Source organism: Drosophila santomea, chromosome 3R (genome assembly GCF_016746245.2).
Source record: "Drosophila santomea strain STO CAGO 1482 chromosome 3R, Prin_Dsan_1.1, whole genome shotgun sequence".
NCBI lineage: Eukaryota > Metazoa > Arthropoda > Insecta > Diptera > Drosophilidae > Drosophila > Drosophila santomea.
The window spans coordinates 14643209-14662850 of NC_053019.2; the positions used below are offsets into that span (position 1 = coordinate 14643209).

Here is a 19642-nt window from a genome sequence, read left to right on the forward strand (position 1 = left end):
CACTGAGAAGAATGCAGACGCGAAGATTGTATACCACACATCGCATGTTCATGCTGCTTATAATTTTGCATATTCCATCAACTTCTTTTTAAATAAATGCAGGATGTTGAAACATTATTTACCATTTACCCATGGCATTTCAGATATAAAAATAATTGCTATTTGTAATTAGAATCAGTCGTATGTATATCTGTATAAAATTAATTACATTAATAAGTTCCCCATTTCAAATGCGCATAAGATCTACTATGTTTTCCTCACAGTGTAATGAAGCAAGAGAAAATTAGTGGCTTATCAGCATCCGACTTTAGCTCGGGTCTTGCTTTTGTTTTGTTTGAGCTGGCTTTTATAACACAATATAGTAATGGCCACTCAAATGGAATTCATATAAAGAAACTGGGGAAGACGGGCACCACTACAGACCAGAGATAAGGCTATCCTGTACCACGCACCGAATCCCGCGCATTGCTGCAGGAATTATTGTTTTTGAGTTTGGAAACACAGACTCCATTACGACCGGGTCGCGTTTAGCACCCCTCGTAGACACAAATAATCTACTCCATGGATGCCTATGCCATAATCCGCAGTCATTTCATCGTGACGGAGCAGAGATAAGCCTGGATGTGTATTAATCAAAACCAAACCAAATTGAAAAATAAATCGAGTATGCTGTGTGGTAAGGGTCAAGTAACTAAATTTACTAGCTGGGGCACTTTTAATGGGCTGACACGACTGATAGCCCCGTCAAATTTCAAGGTACTAGGGTCACAGACAGGCAAACTGATTCGAACGAGAACAACCGAAAATACATACTCCTCGCCAAGCGAGCAAATAGCTCTTCTGATAAATGAAACACGAAATCGATTTCCACCGATCGATCAGATAACTTGTGGCAATATGAACACATCAGTCAATAAAATGAGCCGTGCCGATGGAAACAATTGGTCAGGGTGAAATTAGGTGTCTTATTGTGTGGGACAGGAGTAAATATTTACTAAACAAACTTTGCACTCAAACACTAATTGTTCTGGACAAACCACTTCTGATAAGAATCACTGAAGAGTATTGGACTTTTTAAAAACATGTAAGTTAGAATTTTTGATTTCCATGTATTCTTAAAACATTGAAAACAATCTACATTCCAAAGCATAATTGATTTTTTAAAAACCAAATATAAATTTTTTATTTTTGCTCTCTCTTATTTTTCGATACATTGAAAAAAATTTCCATTGTCAAGCATATTTGTATTCGATTTTTTTTTTCAGTCCGCCGTAAATTATGCAACACTTCTTGTTACTCTTCAAACAATTCTTCTAAAAAGGTTTAAAGCATAGCTAAATTATCCTTAAGATTTCAAAAGTGTTAGGAACGATTAAAACTAATACGTGTGACTTTTTTATTTCATTTCAAGCTTTATTAATATTTATTTCTAAAAGTTCTTTTCACGATTATAAAGGAACTGAGGGCAATTTATATAATCAACGTAGCCTAAAACTGGAAGTCTTGGAGTGGGAAGCAGTAGTCTACTTTTTTAGTGCCTGCACAAAGTTGCCCAAATCGTATTCTTCCTCGTACTGATGCTCGGACCACAATTCCGGCAGGTTCTCGATTATGGTATTCATGGACATGCCGCCCGAGACCGATCCTGTCACCGCTGATGATCCAGATTCAGCTCCCTTGTCTTTCCCTCCGTTGAAGAGGTCAAAGATTTGCGAAGTGCCCATTGTCTGCAGCGAGGCGTTCTCCGCACTCACTACAGTATTGGCGGTGAGTATCTTGAACTTTTGCAGTCCCATGATCTTTTCCTCTAGCGAGTTGCGCGTGATCAGCCGGTAAACATTTACCACTTTCTTCTGACCGATTCGGTGGGCGCGGTCCATTGCCTGCAGATCCTTCATTGGATTCCAATCGTGCTCAACAAAGATGACTGTATCGGCACCCGTTAGATTTAGACCCAGGCCTCCTACCTAAAAATTGATTTTCGATTAAAGTTTTATCAAAACATAGAAGCCCTTCTTTGCTTACCATAGTGGTCAGGAGCAAAACATCGATACTGGGATCGCTGTTAAAGTTATTGACTATATCCTGTCGTTGAGAGGCGGGTACACTGCCGTCCAGCCGCAGATAGGTGACGCTGGGCAGATGGCGGCGCAGTAAATCGTGTTCCACAATGTCCAGCATCGCCTTCAGCTGGCAAAAGATTAGCGCTCGATGCTGGCTCACCGACTCCGTCTGCACACCAATACCGCAGTCTAAGAGGAGTTGTCTGGAGAGGGAAAGGAAATATTTTAAATAAAATATTTATGACTGATTAACAAGAGTGCACTTACTTCAGGGCGGGCAGCTTTGCCGAATGCTCAATGTCGTCCAATGAGCTGTTTGACAGCGCCAACTGACTGGTCACCTTTGTGAGCTCTTCAGACTGGCGCAAGACCAGCTTGGGATGGTTGCATACATTCTGCAGGTAGCGAAGCGCTTGGAAAATGTGTGTCTTGGCGCTGAGATTCTCTGTCACCATGGATGCCGACGATGAGTCGCCCAGTTTGTCTAAACAGTCTTTCAGGTGTTTATTGCTAAAATCTTCGTACAATCGAAGCTGGAGCGGACTTAGTTCGCAAAGTAAGTCCTGGGTGATCTTTGGCGGAAGGTCCTTCAGCACATCCTCCTTGACACGGCGCAGCAGGAAGGGCAGGACTTGCCGGTGCAGCGCCTCCATGGCCAGCACTCCAGCTTCCTGCTCCTTGGCAGAGCTCTTTGCATCCCGAGAAGACAGTATTGGACGAGAGAAGCGTTGCACGAACTGCTTTTCAGTGCCCAAAAAGCCGGGCATTAGAAAGTCAAACAGGGACCACAACTCGAGTACATTGTTCTGGATGGGGGTGCCGGAGAGGATCAGTCTATGGTTTGCCTTCAGTCGCTTAATGGCCTTAGAGCTCTTTGTCTTTCCGTTCTTAATAATATGGCCTTCATCTAGAACGCAATAGTTGAAGTGTATACCGCTGAAGAAGTCGATGTCCTTGCGCACAGTGTCGTAGGAGGCCACCACCAGGTTACACTTTGTTCCGATCTCACTCCTTAGCTTCTCTCTTCCCACTGGCAATCCATAGTAGTGTAAGGGACGCAGAACGGATCCCTGGTCAAGGAACTTCTCCACCTCGTACACCCAATGACCGGTCAGAGTGGGCGGACAAATGACCAGACTAGGCAGATTCGCCAAATTGGCCGTCTGACGGTGCAGGTGATCCCCGGCAAGGATGCATATGGTTTGGAGCGTTTTGCCCAACCCCATATCGTCGCAAAGAATGCCGTGTAGATTGTATTTGTTTAGAAACCACAGCCAGTTGATGCCGGCTTGCTGATAGCAGCGCAGATCAACACTTATTGGTACCGGAACCTTGTAATTGGGAATGCTCTTTGGATTGAAAAGATAGTCGAGGAACTCACGGTCACGCGTCTTGCGCGCTTGCAGCGGATCGCTTTTTAATTGCTCCGTCTTTCCGTCCAGGGGCATTAGCTGGACGAGATTTGCAAAGCAGTGCGTGGAAAGCAGTCGCACCGATACATCCGGATCGCTCATTGCGCCCAGTAGAGGCACCACCAGCAGCACGATGTAGGGCACTACTTTTATTTGCAGCCGGCTGACCACGCGTTCAATAGCCTCTACTGCTCCCTGTCGCTCTATAAGTTGCTCAATCTTCCCAAGCAGCGGTAGCAGATCGTGGACCACAAACTGCATAGTCTGGCAAGCATCGATCTCGGCCAGCGCGGCTATGCATCGAGCAGCCATGTGTCGAACAGCCTTAAGAGGATGGCAAACGACAAAGCCAAGGGATGGAAGAAGGGCAAACATCTGAGGATGCAGTGCAACATGTAGATGAGGGGCTGCTGTCTCAATAAGCTGCATAGAGCTGACAAGCTCATTGCACACTCCCAAATCTGGAAGGATGCAGTCCAATCGCCAGTCGAGTGCTTCTTTGACGAACTGCTCCAACTTGCCAAACATCAGCTGTTGAAAAACAGTAACCTTCTCAATGATTTTCTCTCCAAAAATCCTACACAGCTTTTCTATGGCACATGCCGCACCCAGGCGCTGTATGCGGCATTGCTTCGCCTCCGCCTCCTTGGCTTGCTGCGCCTTTAGCTCAATGTGAGTGGTGGCGTTGGTGGCGGACAGTATTTCGCCAGTGGGCGGCCGTCCAGGGCCCCTGGTGGCCGTAGCAGCAGTGGGAGTGGTTGCAGCGCCTCCACCGCTGCGCGTGTTACTGGTTGTCACTGTCTGTTGAAGTGCCAGAGCTAGGATACCATAGTAAACACAATTGTTAATAACCTCAGACGAAAGTGGCGTCTGTTTGAGGGTTTCAAGTGGCATGACCTAAAAGAGATTTTTATCAACAAATTAGTAAATTACGTTATCAACAATATTGCTTTATCTTACCAGTTTGGGAGTGAATTCGGGATCGCTCCTTAGCAACGTGCAAAGGTTGTTTAAAATCTTGCTATTTGGACTAGGATTTCTATCACAGACCTGATCCATAAGGTGGACCAGGAACTCGGCGGACAGTTGCTGCAGCTGGAGGCACTGCTCCCGCTTAATGGACTCCATTAATGGCTTGACCACCGGATTCAGCTTATCGGGCAGGCAGTGAAGAGCGCAAATGGCCCCAGCGAGAGCTGCCTGAGCACTAACATGATATGCGCTTTGCTCACTAGTGGTCTGCAGGTAGGAGGCCTGAAGACTACGTCGACGCTCATCCAACATGTCCAGCAATTTCGGCTTGAGGGGATAAGAACGCAGATTTTCGCTTAACGTAGTTGCCACTGCCTCTATTTGGTCTAGAGTAAGGATTTTGGCGTTGTTAAAGTCTTTAATCGGGATTTTGTTCTGCTTCAGCGTAGCAATAAAGTCTTGTGCCTCTTGTAGTAGTCGTGTCAGTGAGATGGCCACCTCATCATAGTAGACGTACTCGCTAACACACTGGTGTAACTTTTCCTGCAGATTGGGAGGTCCTGGACGTACTGGCTCGTCTTCTAGTGCCCAAAACGCAATGATCAGCCCGCACACGATTCGCTGGACAGCGGAGTGGGCATTAAGATGACCCAATAGTACTTTTGTATAACATTCTGTGGGGCTCTCTGTTTGTGGAGTATACACCACTCCCGGGGCTGGCTGAACCAGGTAATGAGAAAGCGCACCCAGTGCCCGAGATGAGGAAATCCGAGCTCGCATAAAATTAGCATCCCGTACTTCCAAAGGAGTGGCCTCGCTACCACCAAGGAATAACTTCAATGAGGCGTTCGAATGCGCTAGAATGTTACCGCCCAATTCGTCTCCTAAGCGGGGCGTTCGTTTTCTTGAGGCGCTTCCTGGTGTGCTTGTATCTCCACCTGCTCTGATCAGCACCCCTGCATCAAATGCGAGTCTAGGTGGCTGCATTGAAAGACATATCCAGGAGGACACGAATGGACAGGCGGCATGCAATAGCGCACCCAAATCTGCATGCTCGATAAGATTAGACCACACCTGTCGGGCTAGTGCCTGGATATCCGCCTGCGGCTCCACCAGGATACGTTGATATATGTGACGCAGTGCCTGCTGCAGCAATTGCCACTTCCAGTCGCTGACTCCAAAGTTAAGTTTCATTTTTTCCTTATCTGCTTCCTCTTCAACTTGATTTTCGTCTTTGGGCTCGGATTTGACCCTATCCGCACTCGTCAGAGTAATAAGCGTCTTCAGCGTTGACCTTCGCACCGAACTAGTGCTATGGGAAAGAAAAGGCCACAGGCGCGGTACCAAAATGGCCATTGGCTCCATCTCCACCCAACGGGCAGCGTTTGGCAGGCATAGAATGGCCGCTAACAGCCCCATGAAACTGTTGCATGCAGACGTGAGTTCATCTTGATCCAGGAGTAGATCCCACAACATTTTTACAATGGAGGACACTTGGGCCGGATTTAAAAGCTTCGGCAGCCAGGAAGAAACTGGAATCAGTGTTGCTGCAGCCACCGCTCCGACATCATCCACAGCGTCCAACAGACCGATGAGGATGTTTGATATCGACTGGGGAAGGTAGATGGGAAGCAGCTCCTCACGCACCACAAACACATACTTCAGGCCTAGTAGTCCACCATGCCGCACTTCCCACTCGTTCTTGTGCTGGATGAGCTGAAGCAGAATGTCCACGATTCGTTGAACCTTGGACGCCTCGATCTCCTTGACCAAGGTTCCCAGCACTTGGGCGCAGGTTTCGCGAACTGGGGCCACTACCTGATCCGAGACAAAGTCACCGAACCGATCCAGGCATAGCACACAGAGCAGACGCAGGGCAGCGTCCTCTAGCCAGCGGCTATGCGCTTCGTCCATCTGTTCGCGAGTCTGTAGTACTGCCTTTCCCGCTCCTTGAGCGTGCTGATTAATCAGTTCCCGTAGAGCTGTTGCCGCCCCATGACGAACCTCCCATTTGGCGTGAAAGAGATCAATGAATAGACGTGAGCAGAAGTTCTCCAGTGGCCAGGAGACGGCATCCACCCACGTGCCTGTGGCATCTGGCACAGCAGCTGAAATATTGATGAAATATTCAAATTAATAAAAGACCCTGTTATAAATGTTAATGTGATTATAGCAATGTGGGTCTCGGCAACTCACCATTTAAACTATAGAAGATTTCCTGCCGATCCGTTGACTTTAGTTTTTTCTTTTCGGGTTCATCTAAGGCAGCTGCCGACGTGGTGCCATTACTACTGTGGTTACTGCCAGTACTGTGGTTGCTGTTGGAGTTCCTCCGGCTGCAAGTTGGCGTACCTGCAGTGGCCGAACAGCCGCTTGTATTCTGACGAGCCTTGCGCTTGGCCCTGTTCATCTCCCGGCAACTGAGCGGAGCATGGCCAGAACCGTTAGCCGCTGGCTTTATGTTGAGTAAGTGCTCGACGGGAAGCTTTTCCGCGTTGACATTGTAAGTGCTGCCACTCCTGGTAAGTGAAACGTCCTCGTCTGTTATCATATCAGTAAGATTTACGCCCAGCTTGGCGGCCGTGGTTAGACCCAGTTTGTCGTTCAGCACAGCACGCTGGCGGCTTAGACGACTGGCGAGACTTCTGTCCTCCTCTCCGCCGCCACTAGCCGGTAGCTCCTCCTGCGCATCGAACTCGTTGCCCTCGGAGCCGATGAGTCTGGCACCTTTGTGGAGGATTTGCTGCAGATCGAACTCATCAAAGCTAAGTAGTCGCTCGCTGCTCGTTGTCGAGTTGGAACCACTTGACTGGCAACTGTCCTCTTCTGCTGCAGCTGCAGCTGCTGGGGCAGTATTACTAGCGCAGCGCTCCTTCTTGGGCAGCACCTGGAGTTCCGGCTGCCAGGGCGGTACTTGCTTCAGTATGGCCTCAACGGTCTGGGCTGCAGCTATCCGCGTCTCCCACGACGGACTGTGCAGGTAGCCCACCAATCTGTTTAGCAGAGCATGTAGCTCGTGTGGATAAAGCTTCTGGACCTCGCCGATCTGCTTGGCAGCCGCCTGACGAGTTGCCGCTGTGGAGCCGGTCTCCAGTAAAATGAACAGTCGATCAAGTCTGCAAAGAATGTTAAATAAAATTAGCAATTTACATCTTCAAGGGTTTACATTGACAAACATACCTAGATGTCATTATACAATGGTAATTTGTGATTCTCTTTGTGATCCGTTGATATAATAATCTAAGTAACTAATCTGTAAATAAAAAAGATATTCAATAAATTATATTAGTTGTTATTTATTATATAAATATATTATTAGAGGCATAGATAAATTGCCTGGTTGTCTACTGTTTTTGTATTTCCCCACTTAAGCAAGGGTTTTCATATAACTTAAATCTATTATTTAAGTGCGTCACCAACAATAACAAGACAGTACATCCATATAACAAAGTCAATTGATAATAGAATTAAGCGAATCATTTCATGGAATGTTGTCTCTATAGTGCGAATTTATGAAGAATGTTAATATCCATACCAAATTGTTTAAAACTATTACACAGTGTACGAAAATAGATGGGACTTCCAGAAAATATACCCAATACCCACAGAAAATTCATCGATGTTTCAAATAAATCAAATTGGTCGATTGAAGCTACTTCGTGATTTTCCAACCTGATTGGTTTCACCAGATTCGACACCATCTGGACTTGTCTGTCGACGGGTAACTATGTACATGTTTAATATTTACGACTCATTCTTTGATGAATTTGAAAGGAACAATAACATATTCCCAAATGAAAACTTAACCAATTAGTACGATCTATTACTGTACTGTACTTTACTGTACTATTTAATGGCCGCATAGCTTTGCGCGACGTCTGCCGCAATCTCGAAATGTAGCCTTTTTCACAGCAATCCAATCGACCAATAAATACTGGACACGTGGTCAAGAGAGGCAAAAGACATGGACTACCGAGTCGGTGCTGGCTTGGATTTCCTGGGAAGCATTATAAAGCTCCGTCACCAAGTGGGGTTAGGCCGTGTAAATTAAGTCACTCAACGCGAATGGCGAGTAATGAGTTCGTTGTGGCCGCCGAGGCGTTCCTAACAGCTTAGAGCAGAACGTGACAATTGAGCAAATTACGGCATTTCCATATTCCGTATTCCGGACTAGAGCCCCCGTATTACGTACGATACGCCAGCCAGGGGGCCCAAACCTGGGGCCTGGTTTAAAGCCCGTTTACCTCGACTTATAACAAGGAGATTACGATATTTCAAAGTGACACATACTTTTACTCTCGACGCTTTCAGTTTTGAATGTCTGTTATCAATGCAGCGCGTTGTGGCTGATAAGAACTTGCAAAAACCACGGTTCACTGAACCGTTTTGAGAATATATTTCAATTTACGATTAGAATAAGTAATAACGAACACGGCGACTCCTAAAGCCATGTGCAGATTTATTGACAATGTTTATCCATAGTAAAGGTAATCAAGCCAATAAAGAAATACATAATATTAAAAACGACGTAAAAGTCATAATTAAATCGTTTGTACATATGGCATGTCCGTTTGGCTTTGTCCGACCAACCATAAAGCCAATTTATCGGCGACAAATCTGCTGTACTTCGATTTGTCAGCGACCTTGTCGAAGCCACCCACCGAGGCGAGGGGGATGGGGATTAAATGGGGATTGAATTGGATTGGATGCTGGAAAATGCTCCGCTGGCTGGGTAATTAAGTTTCCATTAGATGAACATCCATAAAAGAAATCGCAGTCATCAATGGGGATGGTGGTATTCGTCATAGTGACGAAGCGCACCTTAAGAATGTCGCTGAATCTCTCTTTATAACAACAGTATGTAGTGATGCAGAAAAGATGATTAAATACTTTGCGACTGTTCAATTTTTCGTCACAAAATTTCTTCTGTTGAAAGTGCGATCGCTACGACCATTTCACAATATTATGCGATTTTTTTGCCATATTTATATTAGCCAGTTTTGCGTGTCGCGCAATTATTTAAACATTTTCATCGGACGATAAGCCGCGAATATGTTCACATTTTCATTATCACTAAATGGCACTCGTAAAGTGCCGATTAGGATAGGCCAAGTATTTCGAATTTTTTGTGGCAAGTTCTGTGAGCTTTTGTTATTTATAGACGGTTGTATTGTACAGATTAAAATGGGCCAGGCGGAAATGCTGGGTCATTTGTTTACACTAAAGATAAGCCCGGCTGTTTCCATTGCCATGTCGCTTGATTATTGAAAATAAATTAATTATATGAATATAATATTTTTAGTCATAAACAATGTCCTCATTGGTTATGGAGGGAACTTGTTATTGCTAATCCTAAGCAATATGAGCACATAATCCGCCCACTATTACTATAAAAATCCCCAGAGGTTGGTTTTTTTTTAAGTTCTGTGTATCAATGTTTATTGCTTGGAGAAATACAAATAGTTTATATATAATAAAGTACATTGATCAATAGGTCATCTGCTCAAATTTCACCGAAAAACACACATTTCGGCAGCGATCGCGCCATATGCGTTTTATATTTGCGAAGTGTTTCATATTTGCACCATATTTGGCCAATATTGGGACAGGTGTTGCCGCGTATTCTGCACAATGCATATGGGCTTTAACAAATGGGGTTTCGTGATAAACAAGGGGCTGTTTAACGTATGCAGCATCATCAACGCAACGCCGAAGTCAAGTTCGGCAAGTAAACTTTGGATATTCAAATGTTCTTAACGAAACTTTGACAAATGTCGCTGATGTTGCGAACCGCGGGAAAATGGCAAATGCGAAAAAGCTGAAAAGGCCGAGCGCCGCCGTTTGAAACTAGTTCAGGTGCCCTACCCCAAGTTGTTGGTAGCGAAAGAGAGAGGGAAGCGGCGACTGCAGTCGATTACGGCAGCGGACCATAAATAAATACAGGTGCTTGTACCGCCTGGCATTGTTGTACACAGAGAGAAATTCACTACGATGCTATACTGAGGTGATTGGTAGCGGTAAAATATGTGGCAAGATGAATATTTATGTACAATCAAAATATATTTGCTTCACCAAAACGGGGTGAATAAAAATGATTACCTATTTTCTATAAATAGTTTTGGGCTCCGAATTATTTGCGAAATCAGCAAACCACATGTTCATTTCTTTCCGTGCACTAAACGTATCGTAATGTGGACGTGGATAGCGAACGCAGGGATTATTGTTAAATGCCACCCACTGAAATCGGAAAAAGAGCCCGATGAATGAACAAATGGACGTCACAAATAGCGGCTGGCGAATTGAGCAATGTGCTGCGACTAAAAATACGCGCACTAGAACTGGCTGCCAAGAGGAGATGAGGCGAGAGAATAGGAGGCGCAGACAAAGAGCTAGTGGTAGGCCAAGTTTTTGTAAAGGATTTCCGCTGTTTTGCTGCGTTGGCGCCCGCCTCTTCTCTCTCTCTTGCTCTGCTCTCTTATCAACAAACAGAGTGGCCCCTTGGCCCCACTATCTATCTCTTTCGCACACACACACACGCAAGCGGAAGCGATAAGTGGCTGCCATATAAATACTGTTGCAATAGAGGATAAGAATTTGGGGGTTCCTTCTGTTCCTATTCGCCTTCCCATTTCAGATCCCCGAATGTTATATCACTCACCTTTGGCAATGGTTGCTCTCTTCCTCTTCTCCTCGCCTTTGCTCTCTTCCCGCACTACAACACTCCTCTTTCTCGTTCCTTTCGCGGTGCGGCAGCAGTCAGCTTTTGTGGGGCGCCCACTCACAATTCAACTCATGCGCTCTGCATTTTCTAATTGAATTGTTTGCTCTAAAACTGTACAATCGATGCTGCGTTACTATAGCCGTGCGTATGTGTGTGTTTGGGCCCACGGGATGGGGTAGGGGTACTGCTATTCGCCAGCAGCGTCACAAATCAATCCATTCGCCTTTGCTTTCTTCCTACTCACTCGCACTCACGCACCATTGACTTTTTATTTTCACGCACACTGGCACACTCGCGACGGAAACACGGATGGAACTCCGGCGTTGCGAATTACGGCAGAATTAGATTTACGGCAATTGTCGTTGGTGGGCGTGGGCAGTCAATGTTTTAACTTAACACTGGGCTTTACGCTGATGCAAACACACTCCGACAGCACAATATTTTTAAGTTTTCGGTTCCCAGCAGCCATGTTAGCGCGATGGAGTCGCATTTATATGTGCGGCCTGACTATCGTGGTGCATCGGTTTTTAGGCGGCGCGAGCGGGACGCCGATAGAACACCCTGGCCAGTGTGACCAGAACGCATAATGAAATTAATAACGCAAATGTCACTTTATAGCTTGTTCTCACTAAGAAGTGAAGCTAACGGACAGTTACGTAGCTATAGCTTTTCCGAAGCCTATATAAACAACTGTCCTGATAATGCGTTTCTTTTTAATGTATATATCGTATCGTTCACAAATATATTCATATATATATATAACCTATGTGAAAACATATTCGAAATGTGACTTCTTGCGGATAACAAATATCGATAACTATTACAAAGACATCGATTTTAACACCATCTCCATTTTATCAACGCAGCGTTTATTGGCTTTTTGGCGTGGAAAAGTGAAAAAATAATTGACAAAACGTCCACAAAAGTGCCGCACCATGAACACACTGGGTCCTAAGAAGGACGGAAGTCCGAATATAGACTTTTTCCAGTCGCCGGAGACGCTGCAGGGCTTCGAATCGATTCGCCAGTGGCTGCAGAAGAACTGCAAGAAGGTGCGTGCCAACAACAACGCCGCCGCAAACAAAAATGGCGCTGTCAGGCGGCGAAAAAAACGATTTATTCACATTCGTATTTATTGCAGTATTTGGCCCACAGTTCGGAGCCCATCACGAAGGAGTCCTTGGCCCAATTGCTCATCCACTTCCTGCAGTATGTGGAAGCGAAGCTGGGCAAGAATTCAGCGGAGCCGCCGGCAACTAGAATTCCGGTTAGTATTGAATGTGCCTGCGGTGGGTGAGGGAGACAGGGTGCTCTGTGTTGCGTGTGTACACGTAAATATTAACCCTCCAATGGCCAATTGTAGCCTAGCTTAGAAAGATATTCCCCACCTTTTTTTTTATTATTATAAATATATTATTATGATATCTATCTAATAATGTTACCACCCACAGATGCGCTGCTTTCTGGACTTCAAGAGCGGCGGTGGTCTGTGCATCATCTTCTCGACCATGTTCCGTTTCCGGGCCGAGCAACGCGGCAAGAAGTTCGACTTCTCCATTGGCAAGAATCCCACGCGGAAGGATCCCAACATCCAGCTGCTGATCGAGATCGAGCAGGCCTTGGTCGAGGCGGATTTGTACCGCATACCGTACATCTACATTCGGCCAGAGATTGAAAAGGGCTTCGAGGGGAAACTGCGCGAAATCCTCGATAATCGACGGGTGGAAATCGTATCGGATGAGGAGGACGCCACCCATATCGTTTATCCCGTCGTGGACCCACATCCGGACGAGTATGCACGGCCCATTTTTAAGCGCGGCGGCCATGTGATGCTGCATTGGTACTACTTCCCGGAGTCCTACGATTCCTGGGCTGTGAATAACTTTGACCTGCCGGATCACATTCCGGAGAATCCCGAGTCACCGGCGGAACGCTGGCGTGTGTCTGCATCCTGGATCGTGGACTTGGAGCAGTACAATGAGTGGATGGCCGAGGAGGACTACGAGGTTGACGAACAGGGCAAGAAGAAGACACACAAACAGCGAATGTCCATTGACGACATCATGTCCTTCGGCGACGAAAAGAAGAAGCCTGCCAGCTCGGGCGGAGGCAAGCAGAAGAGACGTCGCTCACCATCTCCCGCTACTTCGGCATCCACCTCAAAGCCGGGCAAGCGTAAGCGTTCTCCCGCCGTGGTGCACAAAAAGTCGCGCAACGATGATGACGACGAGGATCTAACCCGCGATCTGGATGACCCGCCAGCCGAGCCCAATGTTCAGGAGGTTCATAAGGCCAACGCCGCCTTGCAGTCCACCGCCAGTCCAGCTCCAGGCGGTAAATCTCGTGGCGACAACGACATGATGCCTATTAAGGGTAAGTCTTGTTATCTTGTTATCTGCATGGACTAAACAAACCGATATCTAGGTGGCACTATGACCGATTTGGATGACGAAATGACCGGAGGAAGCGCTGCTCAAGCCATGTCTACCGGAGATGGAGACAACTCGCAGACAGGCAAGACAAGTGATAACAGCAACACGCAGGAATTCTCTTCATCGGCCAAAGAGGACATGGAGGACAATGTGACCGAGCAGACTCACCACATTATCGTCCCCTCGTACTCGGCTTGGTTTGATTACAACTCCATCCATGTGATCGAGAAACGTGCCATGCCAGAATTCTTCAACAGCAAGAATAAGTCGAAGACACCGGAAATCTATATGGCCTACAGGAACTTTATGATTGACACATACAGGTAAGCTGAAACTTTAGTTGTTTGGCAGCAAATAGTTTTGAATAAGTTACTCATCAATTTTAGGCTTAATCCGACGGAGTATTTGACCAGCACAGCTTGTAGGCGTAATCTTGCCGGAGATGTATGCGCCATCATGCGGGTACATGCCTTCTTGGAGCAGTGGGGCCTGATTAACTACCAGATCGATGCGGATGTCCGCCCCACCCCAATGGGTCCACCACCAACTTCTCACTTCCACATTCTATCGGATACACCATCGGGTCTACAGTCCATAAATCCGCAAAAGACGCAACAGCCGTCGGCGGCAAAGACGCTGCTGGATCTGGACAAAAAGCCGTTGGGTAAAGATGGTGGCCTGGAATTAGGCGATAAAAGTGGTCTGACTGGCATCAAGACGGAGGCTCTTGAGAATGGCGCTGCCGGAGGATTAAGTTCCGGTGTGAGCCAGTTTGGACTCAAGCTGGATCAGTACGCAAAGAAGCCGGCGGCCATGAGAAACCGCACAGCGGCAAGCATGGCTCGCGAATGGACCGATCAGGAGACCCTGCTGTTGCTTGAGGGCTTGGAAATGCACAAGGACGACTGGAACAAGGTCTGCGAGCACGTTGGTTCTCGCACCCAAGACGAGTGCATTCTGCATTTCCTGCGGCTTCCCATCGAGGACCCTTATCTAGAGGATGATGGAGGTTTCCTGGGTCCCTTGGGATGCCAACCCATTCCGTTCAGTAAGAGCGGCAATCCCATTATGTCCACCGTCGCATTTCTGGCATCTGTGGTCGATCCTCGGGTAGCCGCTGCAGCAGCGAAGGCTGCAATGGAGGAGTTTGCAGCTATTAAGGTAGTTAAATTATAATCTGGTTTAAACTATGATTTAAACATAAATCTAAAACGTATGCTAGGATGAGGTGCCCGCCACAATAATGGACAACCACATGAAAAACGTGGAGAAAGCTTCGGCAGGTGGTAAGTTTAATCCGAACTTTGGGCTAGCCAATAGTGGAATCGCTGGAACCGGAAACGACAAGGACGATGAAGAAGGCAAGGAGGGTGGCACATCTGCATCCGCTGGCGGCTCTGATGAGGAAATGAAGGACCTAAGCAAAAAAGACGGTAAGCCACAACCATTAGAGATCGGTAAAACGGGTTAATGGATGTTGGTTAAGAGAAAAGTCGCTAAATCGAGCGAGTTCTCTTCTAATCGATTTCTAAGGCCATTTACTCAATTGTTGGTTCTGCATTTGTTTGTTTTGTTGAAATCTTGTGTTGCTTTCATTCAAAATTCGTAATATGTTTACCATTTGGCACTGTATTCGTATATTGTTTCGTTTTTGTGTTGCGCCCAATCTACCAAACTTACATCAACACCACAACCACCAAATAACAAACAACAACCACAGACGATGCCAAGTCCAAAGACAATACAAAATCGGATAAGACCAACACGAACACAGACTCGAGTTCCACATCATCATCAGCGACAGGCAACACCAACAACACTGACAAGAAACCAAAGGAGTCGTCCGGCTCCTCGCCTTCGGGCGACAAGTCAGCCACCAAGTCAGACAAATCAAACAAATCCTCACCCACAGAAACCACAGCATCCGCAGGTGGCGGCGAAGTGGACATCAAGACGGAGGACAGCAGTGGCGATGGCGAGACCAAGGACGGCACTGAGGCCAAGGAGGGAACCGGGACAGGACCAGGGGCGGTGGCAAAGGAAGGAACCTTTAGCGAAAATAATATGCAGACTGCGGCGGCGGCAGCTCTGGCATCGGCAGCAGTTAAGGCCAAACATCTGGCTGCCCTGGAGGAGCGCAAGATCAAATCCCTGGTGGCGCTCCTCGTTGAGACGCAGATGAAGAAACTGGAGATCAAATTGCGCCACTTTGAGGAACTGGAGGCCACCATGGAGCGAGAGCGCGAGGGATTGGAGTACCAGCGTCAGCAGCTGATCACAGAGCGTCAGCAATTCCACCTGGAGCAGCTGAAGGCTGCCGAGTTCCGTGCGCGCCAGCAAGCACATCATCGCCTTCAGCAAGAGCTCCAAGGCCAGGCTGCCGCGGGATCCATGATCTTGCAGCAGCAACAGCAGCTACCACAGCAGCAGCAGCAACAGCAATCACTGCCGCCGCATCCGCACCTGGCGCAGCAGCAGCAGCTGGCTCCACACTCGCACCAGTTGCCGCCGCAGTCCCAACCGCTGGCGGGTCCCACCGCTCAGCATCAGCCGTTGCCCCCGCACGTAGTTCCGTCGCCCAACGGGGCTCCCTTTGCAGCGCCACCGATTGCTCTTACGGGAGGACTCCCGCCAGGGGCTCCTACGGCCATTGTCACGAATCCGGGCGACCAAACAGGACCAGCCGCAGCGGGGGCAGCGCAATCTCAAGCACCTACACCAATGGGTAAGAGCACTGTGGATAACATTTCATAAACTATGTACTTACTCCAATATATTTTACTTCCGTCATAGATACCATACCGCCGAGTAGCGGCCCAGTTGCAGATGCCAACGCAGCGCCGGGATCGGCAATGCCACCAGGCGGCATTCCTCCAGCGAACCCGGCTCCCATCGCCGGCGTAGCTCCCTCTTCTTAACTCTTACTCATAAGCCAGAAAACGTTAAAGTAAATAGCTCTAAGTCGTACGCTCTCAGTATGTATTATGTATACTCCACTTTAAGCCCAACTCTTGTGTGTAATCTGGAGGAGATGCACTACATCTTGCGCGTCTCCAGTTTCGTGTAAGTTTTCGTTTCGTGTCCTGTCGCGTTAACAAGCAATTGCACAAATATTTTGAACCAAGTTTCAAAGCCGAAAATTGGCATTCAATAAAAATTTATTTAAACTACAGGTGGAAGTTATTTTTTTGTTACAATCAAAGTCTTTACAATCTCACAAAAGCGGCAGCTTTTAACTTTGTTCTACCGCACTCAAATCGGATAGACCAAGTTCATAAAATGTAATACTTAAACATTCGGTTCAATTACAATGTTTAAGTTTAGGGAATAGAAATATGTTATGGTAGCTGCGTAAAATGCAGCCAAGTATTTAAGATTTTTTGTTTGGTTTTCAGATCACTGAAAGCTGGCGTCGCCGCAGGATGTTGGGTCGCTTAACCTCTCTCAATTCGCTACTCGAAGCAGCGCGCTTTATGTTGGGCGAGCTCTGCGAGGAAAGTGGGGATGCGCCGGGAGATGGAAGTGGCAGACTGGAGCAGGATGAACTTTGGCATACCCTGGGAGGGGGCGGTGAAGATATGCTGATGTTGGCTCTCAGGCTCAATTCGTTATGAGTTGACTCCTTCAGAATACCAAAGTTACTATGAGATTCTTGCAGTGACTTGCGTGCTTGTGCACAGTCCAGGTGGCGACCATAGTGGCCCATACTCTGGACATACACACTGTTGTAGAAAGTGATAATATCAGCGGTCTGCCCATTGCCCACGCTGACCTCTCGGTAAACTCTTCTCTGCGCGTGCGGCTGTCGGCGATAGTGCTGAATAATCATGCTAAAAGTCAGGTGAAGCTTCTCGAGTCGAACATGAAGATGTATGGCGCACAGCAGCAGTTGGTCCAGCTGGCGATTTCGAAGCAGACGACCACCCTCCAAAGTGAAGGAGTGCTCGGCCAGGTGCCAGATGTGCGGAAAGGAGTCCACAAGGCAGAGACTTTTACACAGAAGGAGCAGCCGCCGGTTGGCCAGTCCGTAGAACTTTCGCAGGCAGATGGCTGAGCCTGTTGAAAAGTTCTCTTTACCTTCAGTTTCTGCGTCGACTTCCTTGTAGCGGGGAAGACTTTGCCTCAGGTCCCACCACAGCTGTGAGCTCTTGCGGAATATCAACGAGTCCAGGCACGTTTCCTCCACTACATCCAGGTGCTTGATCAGCTCTCTGCCCAGAAACCCATGATCGTAGCGCACCACCAACTCCAGAATCTTTTGAAAGTCGTAGGCGTCCAGAGAGAAGCAGTGCAGGACAAAGGGAAACCTCAAACCCTCCACTAGTTTGTCGTAGACGTAAAGAGCCAGTTCCAGACAGCATGCCAAAAGTGCGGCAGTAAGCGTGCGCTGCTTTATTAACTGACCAATCTTCAGCTGGGGTTTTTGAGTCAGCTCCGGGACCAAAATTTTTTGCAGAAATTTGTAGTAAAGGCCTTTGGCCTGGCGGAATCGTTTTCCCAACACCTCAGCATCCAAAAAATCTTCCGCGGCAATGCTAAAAGTTAGATTCATTTCTTGAAGAATTTGATCCACATATTTCACAATTTCATCTCCGCCTTCCGCATTTTGGATAGCTTTTATAATGCTCGAGGGAAGAGTTTCTGGTAGATCTTGAGAGAACAGTTTCTTATGCGAAAGTGAGGAGCTTTTTCGGAAGGCGGGCAGTGGACTTATTTGAGAGTCTTCTTTGGTCTCCATCGTCCCCTGGACGCTGAGCAGCACACGCTCATCCATCTCACTAATGTCGGCTACGTGATTGGTGTATTTCCGATTTAAGTTGGCCAGATTTATATCAAGCATACCCTCCTTAACGATCTCCCGCATGTGGGTGTCGTCTCCAACTAGACTGTGGTCCATATAGAGCAGCATTAAAGCCTTGTGGAAAAAGGCGTTCTTCATTTGCATCACCCCCTTTACTGGTAGCTCGGGAATCAGTTCTCCCAGCGCTTCTAACGCGCTATATTTGTTCAGCAGGGTAGGGTTGAAGTCTTTGGTGTCCCATTTCCTGGGCACACCAGAGAATTCCCGGCGAATAACTACGGATTGGGGTACCTCTAAGGCGTTCACGAAGAGGAGATCCATTGTGCACACGAGCACTTGGCAGCCGTTGATCAGGTTTGTGGTCGCAAAACCGGGTAGCTCGTTGCGAATGACCAGGAAGAGCAGCCAACCGAACTCATACAGCGCTTGGTAGTGATTGAGGGCATCCGGGTCTGCATCCTTGTCGGGTTGAACGAACAGGCTCCGGAAGATGTGCTTATAGTGCCGCAACAGGGTCAAAGTGATACCAAGTCGGCGGCGCAGGTCCTCAACCTCCAGCTGGAAAGTGTTCTCGTTCTGGGTCAGCCAATTCCAATGTTCCATGCGGCGTAGAAACTGGGACACGTTCACCTTAAAGCTGCGCAGCAGACGGGTTAGTGACATGTTCCAGCAGCTGTTCTTAGCCGCCGAATCGTTTGCCTCGTTGTTAGACTCTTCCCTAATGTCGCGCATCTTCAACCGCTGCAATTCGCTGTATACAGCGCAACATAGCCACTCCTGGGCATCTCCCTCGCTGGTGGACAGCCCGCCGTCGGCATCCAAGCGATGGTAGGTGGACAAAGCGCTCTGTTGAATTTTCGGTTCCAGCTCCAACTGCTCGCAGCTGACGGAGAAGCGCCTCACTAGCGTCTCCGCCTCTCCCTCCACTTCACAAGTGTCCATTGGTATAGGACTGTTTATGTTTTATGATCTGCTAACTTTTGTTTGTTTATATTTCTGCGTAGTTTACGAGAATCCTAGTTTTGACTGTACAAAATGCAAATTTCAGAAAGGCGCGAACGATTTCGATTGCCGCCTCACCGCCATTGTTATCGAGTTTTTTCTTTGCAGCAGGGATGCCTTTGTGCGAACGGCTCTATCGATAGATAATATTTAACCCATTGCTGTCACTTATAAAGTAATTAATTACATTTCCCTATTTAGTAAATGTCTTAAAAAATATATTTATGAATTTAAGGTTT

At 47.3% G+C, this 19642-nt stretch overlaps 3 protein-coding genes across 4 annotated transcripts; 1 reads left to right on the forward strand and 2 right to left on the reverse strand.

Moving 5' to 3' along the window:
* Nucleotides 1–1523: 1523 nt before the first annotated feature.
* LOC120451153 (TATA-binding protein-associated factor 172) lies at nt 1524–11684 on the reverse strand. Its single transcript, XM_039634580.2, has 7 exons — nt 11106–11684; nt 7628–7700; nt 6644–7563; nt 4436–6555; nt 2331–4372; nt 2026–2266; nt 1524–1967 (listed from the first exon to the last, which is right to left on the reverse strand). Exons 2-7 carry the CDS (start codon nt 7636–7638, stop codon nt 1524–1526), a joined length of 5778 nt encoding a protein of 1925 aa, XP_039490514.1. The 5' UTR covers nt 7639–7700; nt 11106–11684.
* Nucleotides 11685–11995: 311 nt separating this feature from the next.
* Nucleotides 11996–16772, forward strand: LOC120451108 (SWI/SNF complex subunit SMARCC2). 2 transcript variants are annotated; one of them, XM_039634519.2, is made up of 8 exons: nt 11996–12220; nt 12310–12435; nt 12620–13541; nt 13593–13923; nt 13987–14761; nt 14823–15033; nt 15321–16325; nt 16394–16772. In XM_039634519.2, the coding sequence occupies exons 1-8, from the start codon at nt 12104–12106 to the stop codon at nt 16516–16518; spliced, it is 3612 nt and encodes a 1203-aa protein (XP_039490453.1). In that variant the 5' UTR covers nt 11996–12103; the 3' UTR covers nt 16519–16772. The 2 variants fall into 2 exon arrangements, with proteins under 2 accessions (XP_039490453.1, XP_039490454.1); XM_039634520.2 differs by having other exon boundaries at nt 15513–16325.
* Nucleotides 16726–19481, reverse strand: LOC120451109 (retinoblastoma family protein). The gene has a single exon (XM_039634521.1). The coding sequence runs from the start codon at nt 19341–19343 to the stop codon at nt 16992–16994; it is 2352 nt and encodes a 783-aa protein (XP_039490455.1). The 5' UTR covers nt 19344–19481; the 3' UTR covers nt 16726–16991.
* Between the last annotated feature and the right edge of the window lie 161 nt (nt 19482–19642).

What these genes read in the sequence shown, in the direction of transcription:
- LOC120451153 (XM_039634580.2), bottom strand. An exon ending in GCAAAGCTGCCCGCCCTGAA is followed by an intron (nt 2,267 to 2,330) that starts GTAAGTGCACTC and finishes TTCCCTCTCCAG; the next exon opens with ACAACTCCTCTTAGACTGCG. An exon ending in TTTTGCTCCTGACCACTATG is followed by an intron (nt 1,968 to 2,025) that starts GTAAGCAAAGAA and finishes ATCAATTTTTAG; the next exon opens with GTAGGAGGCCTGGGTCTAAA.
- LOC120451108 (XM_039634519.2), top strand. Translation starts at nt 12,104, where the DNA reads ATGAACACACTGGGTCCTAAGAAGGACGGAAGTCCGAATATAGACTTT. An exon ending in CGCCGGCAACTAGAATTCCG is followed by an intron (nt 12,436 to 12,619) that starts GTTAGTATTGAA and finishes TACCACCCACAG; the next exon opens with ATGCGCTGCTTTCTGGACTT. An exon ending in CGACATGATGCCTATTAAGG is followed by an intron (nt 13,542 to 13,592) that starts GTAAGTCTTGTT and finishes ACCGATATCTAG; the next exon opens with GTGGCACTATGACCGATTTG.
- LOC120451109 (XM_039634521.1), bottom strand. Translation starts at nt 19,343, where the DNA reads ATGGACACTTGTGAAGTGGAGGGAGAGGCGGAGACGCTAGTGAGGCGC.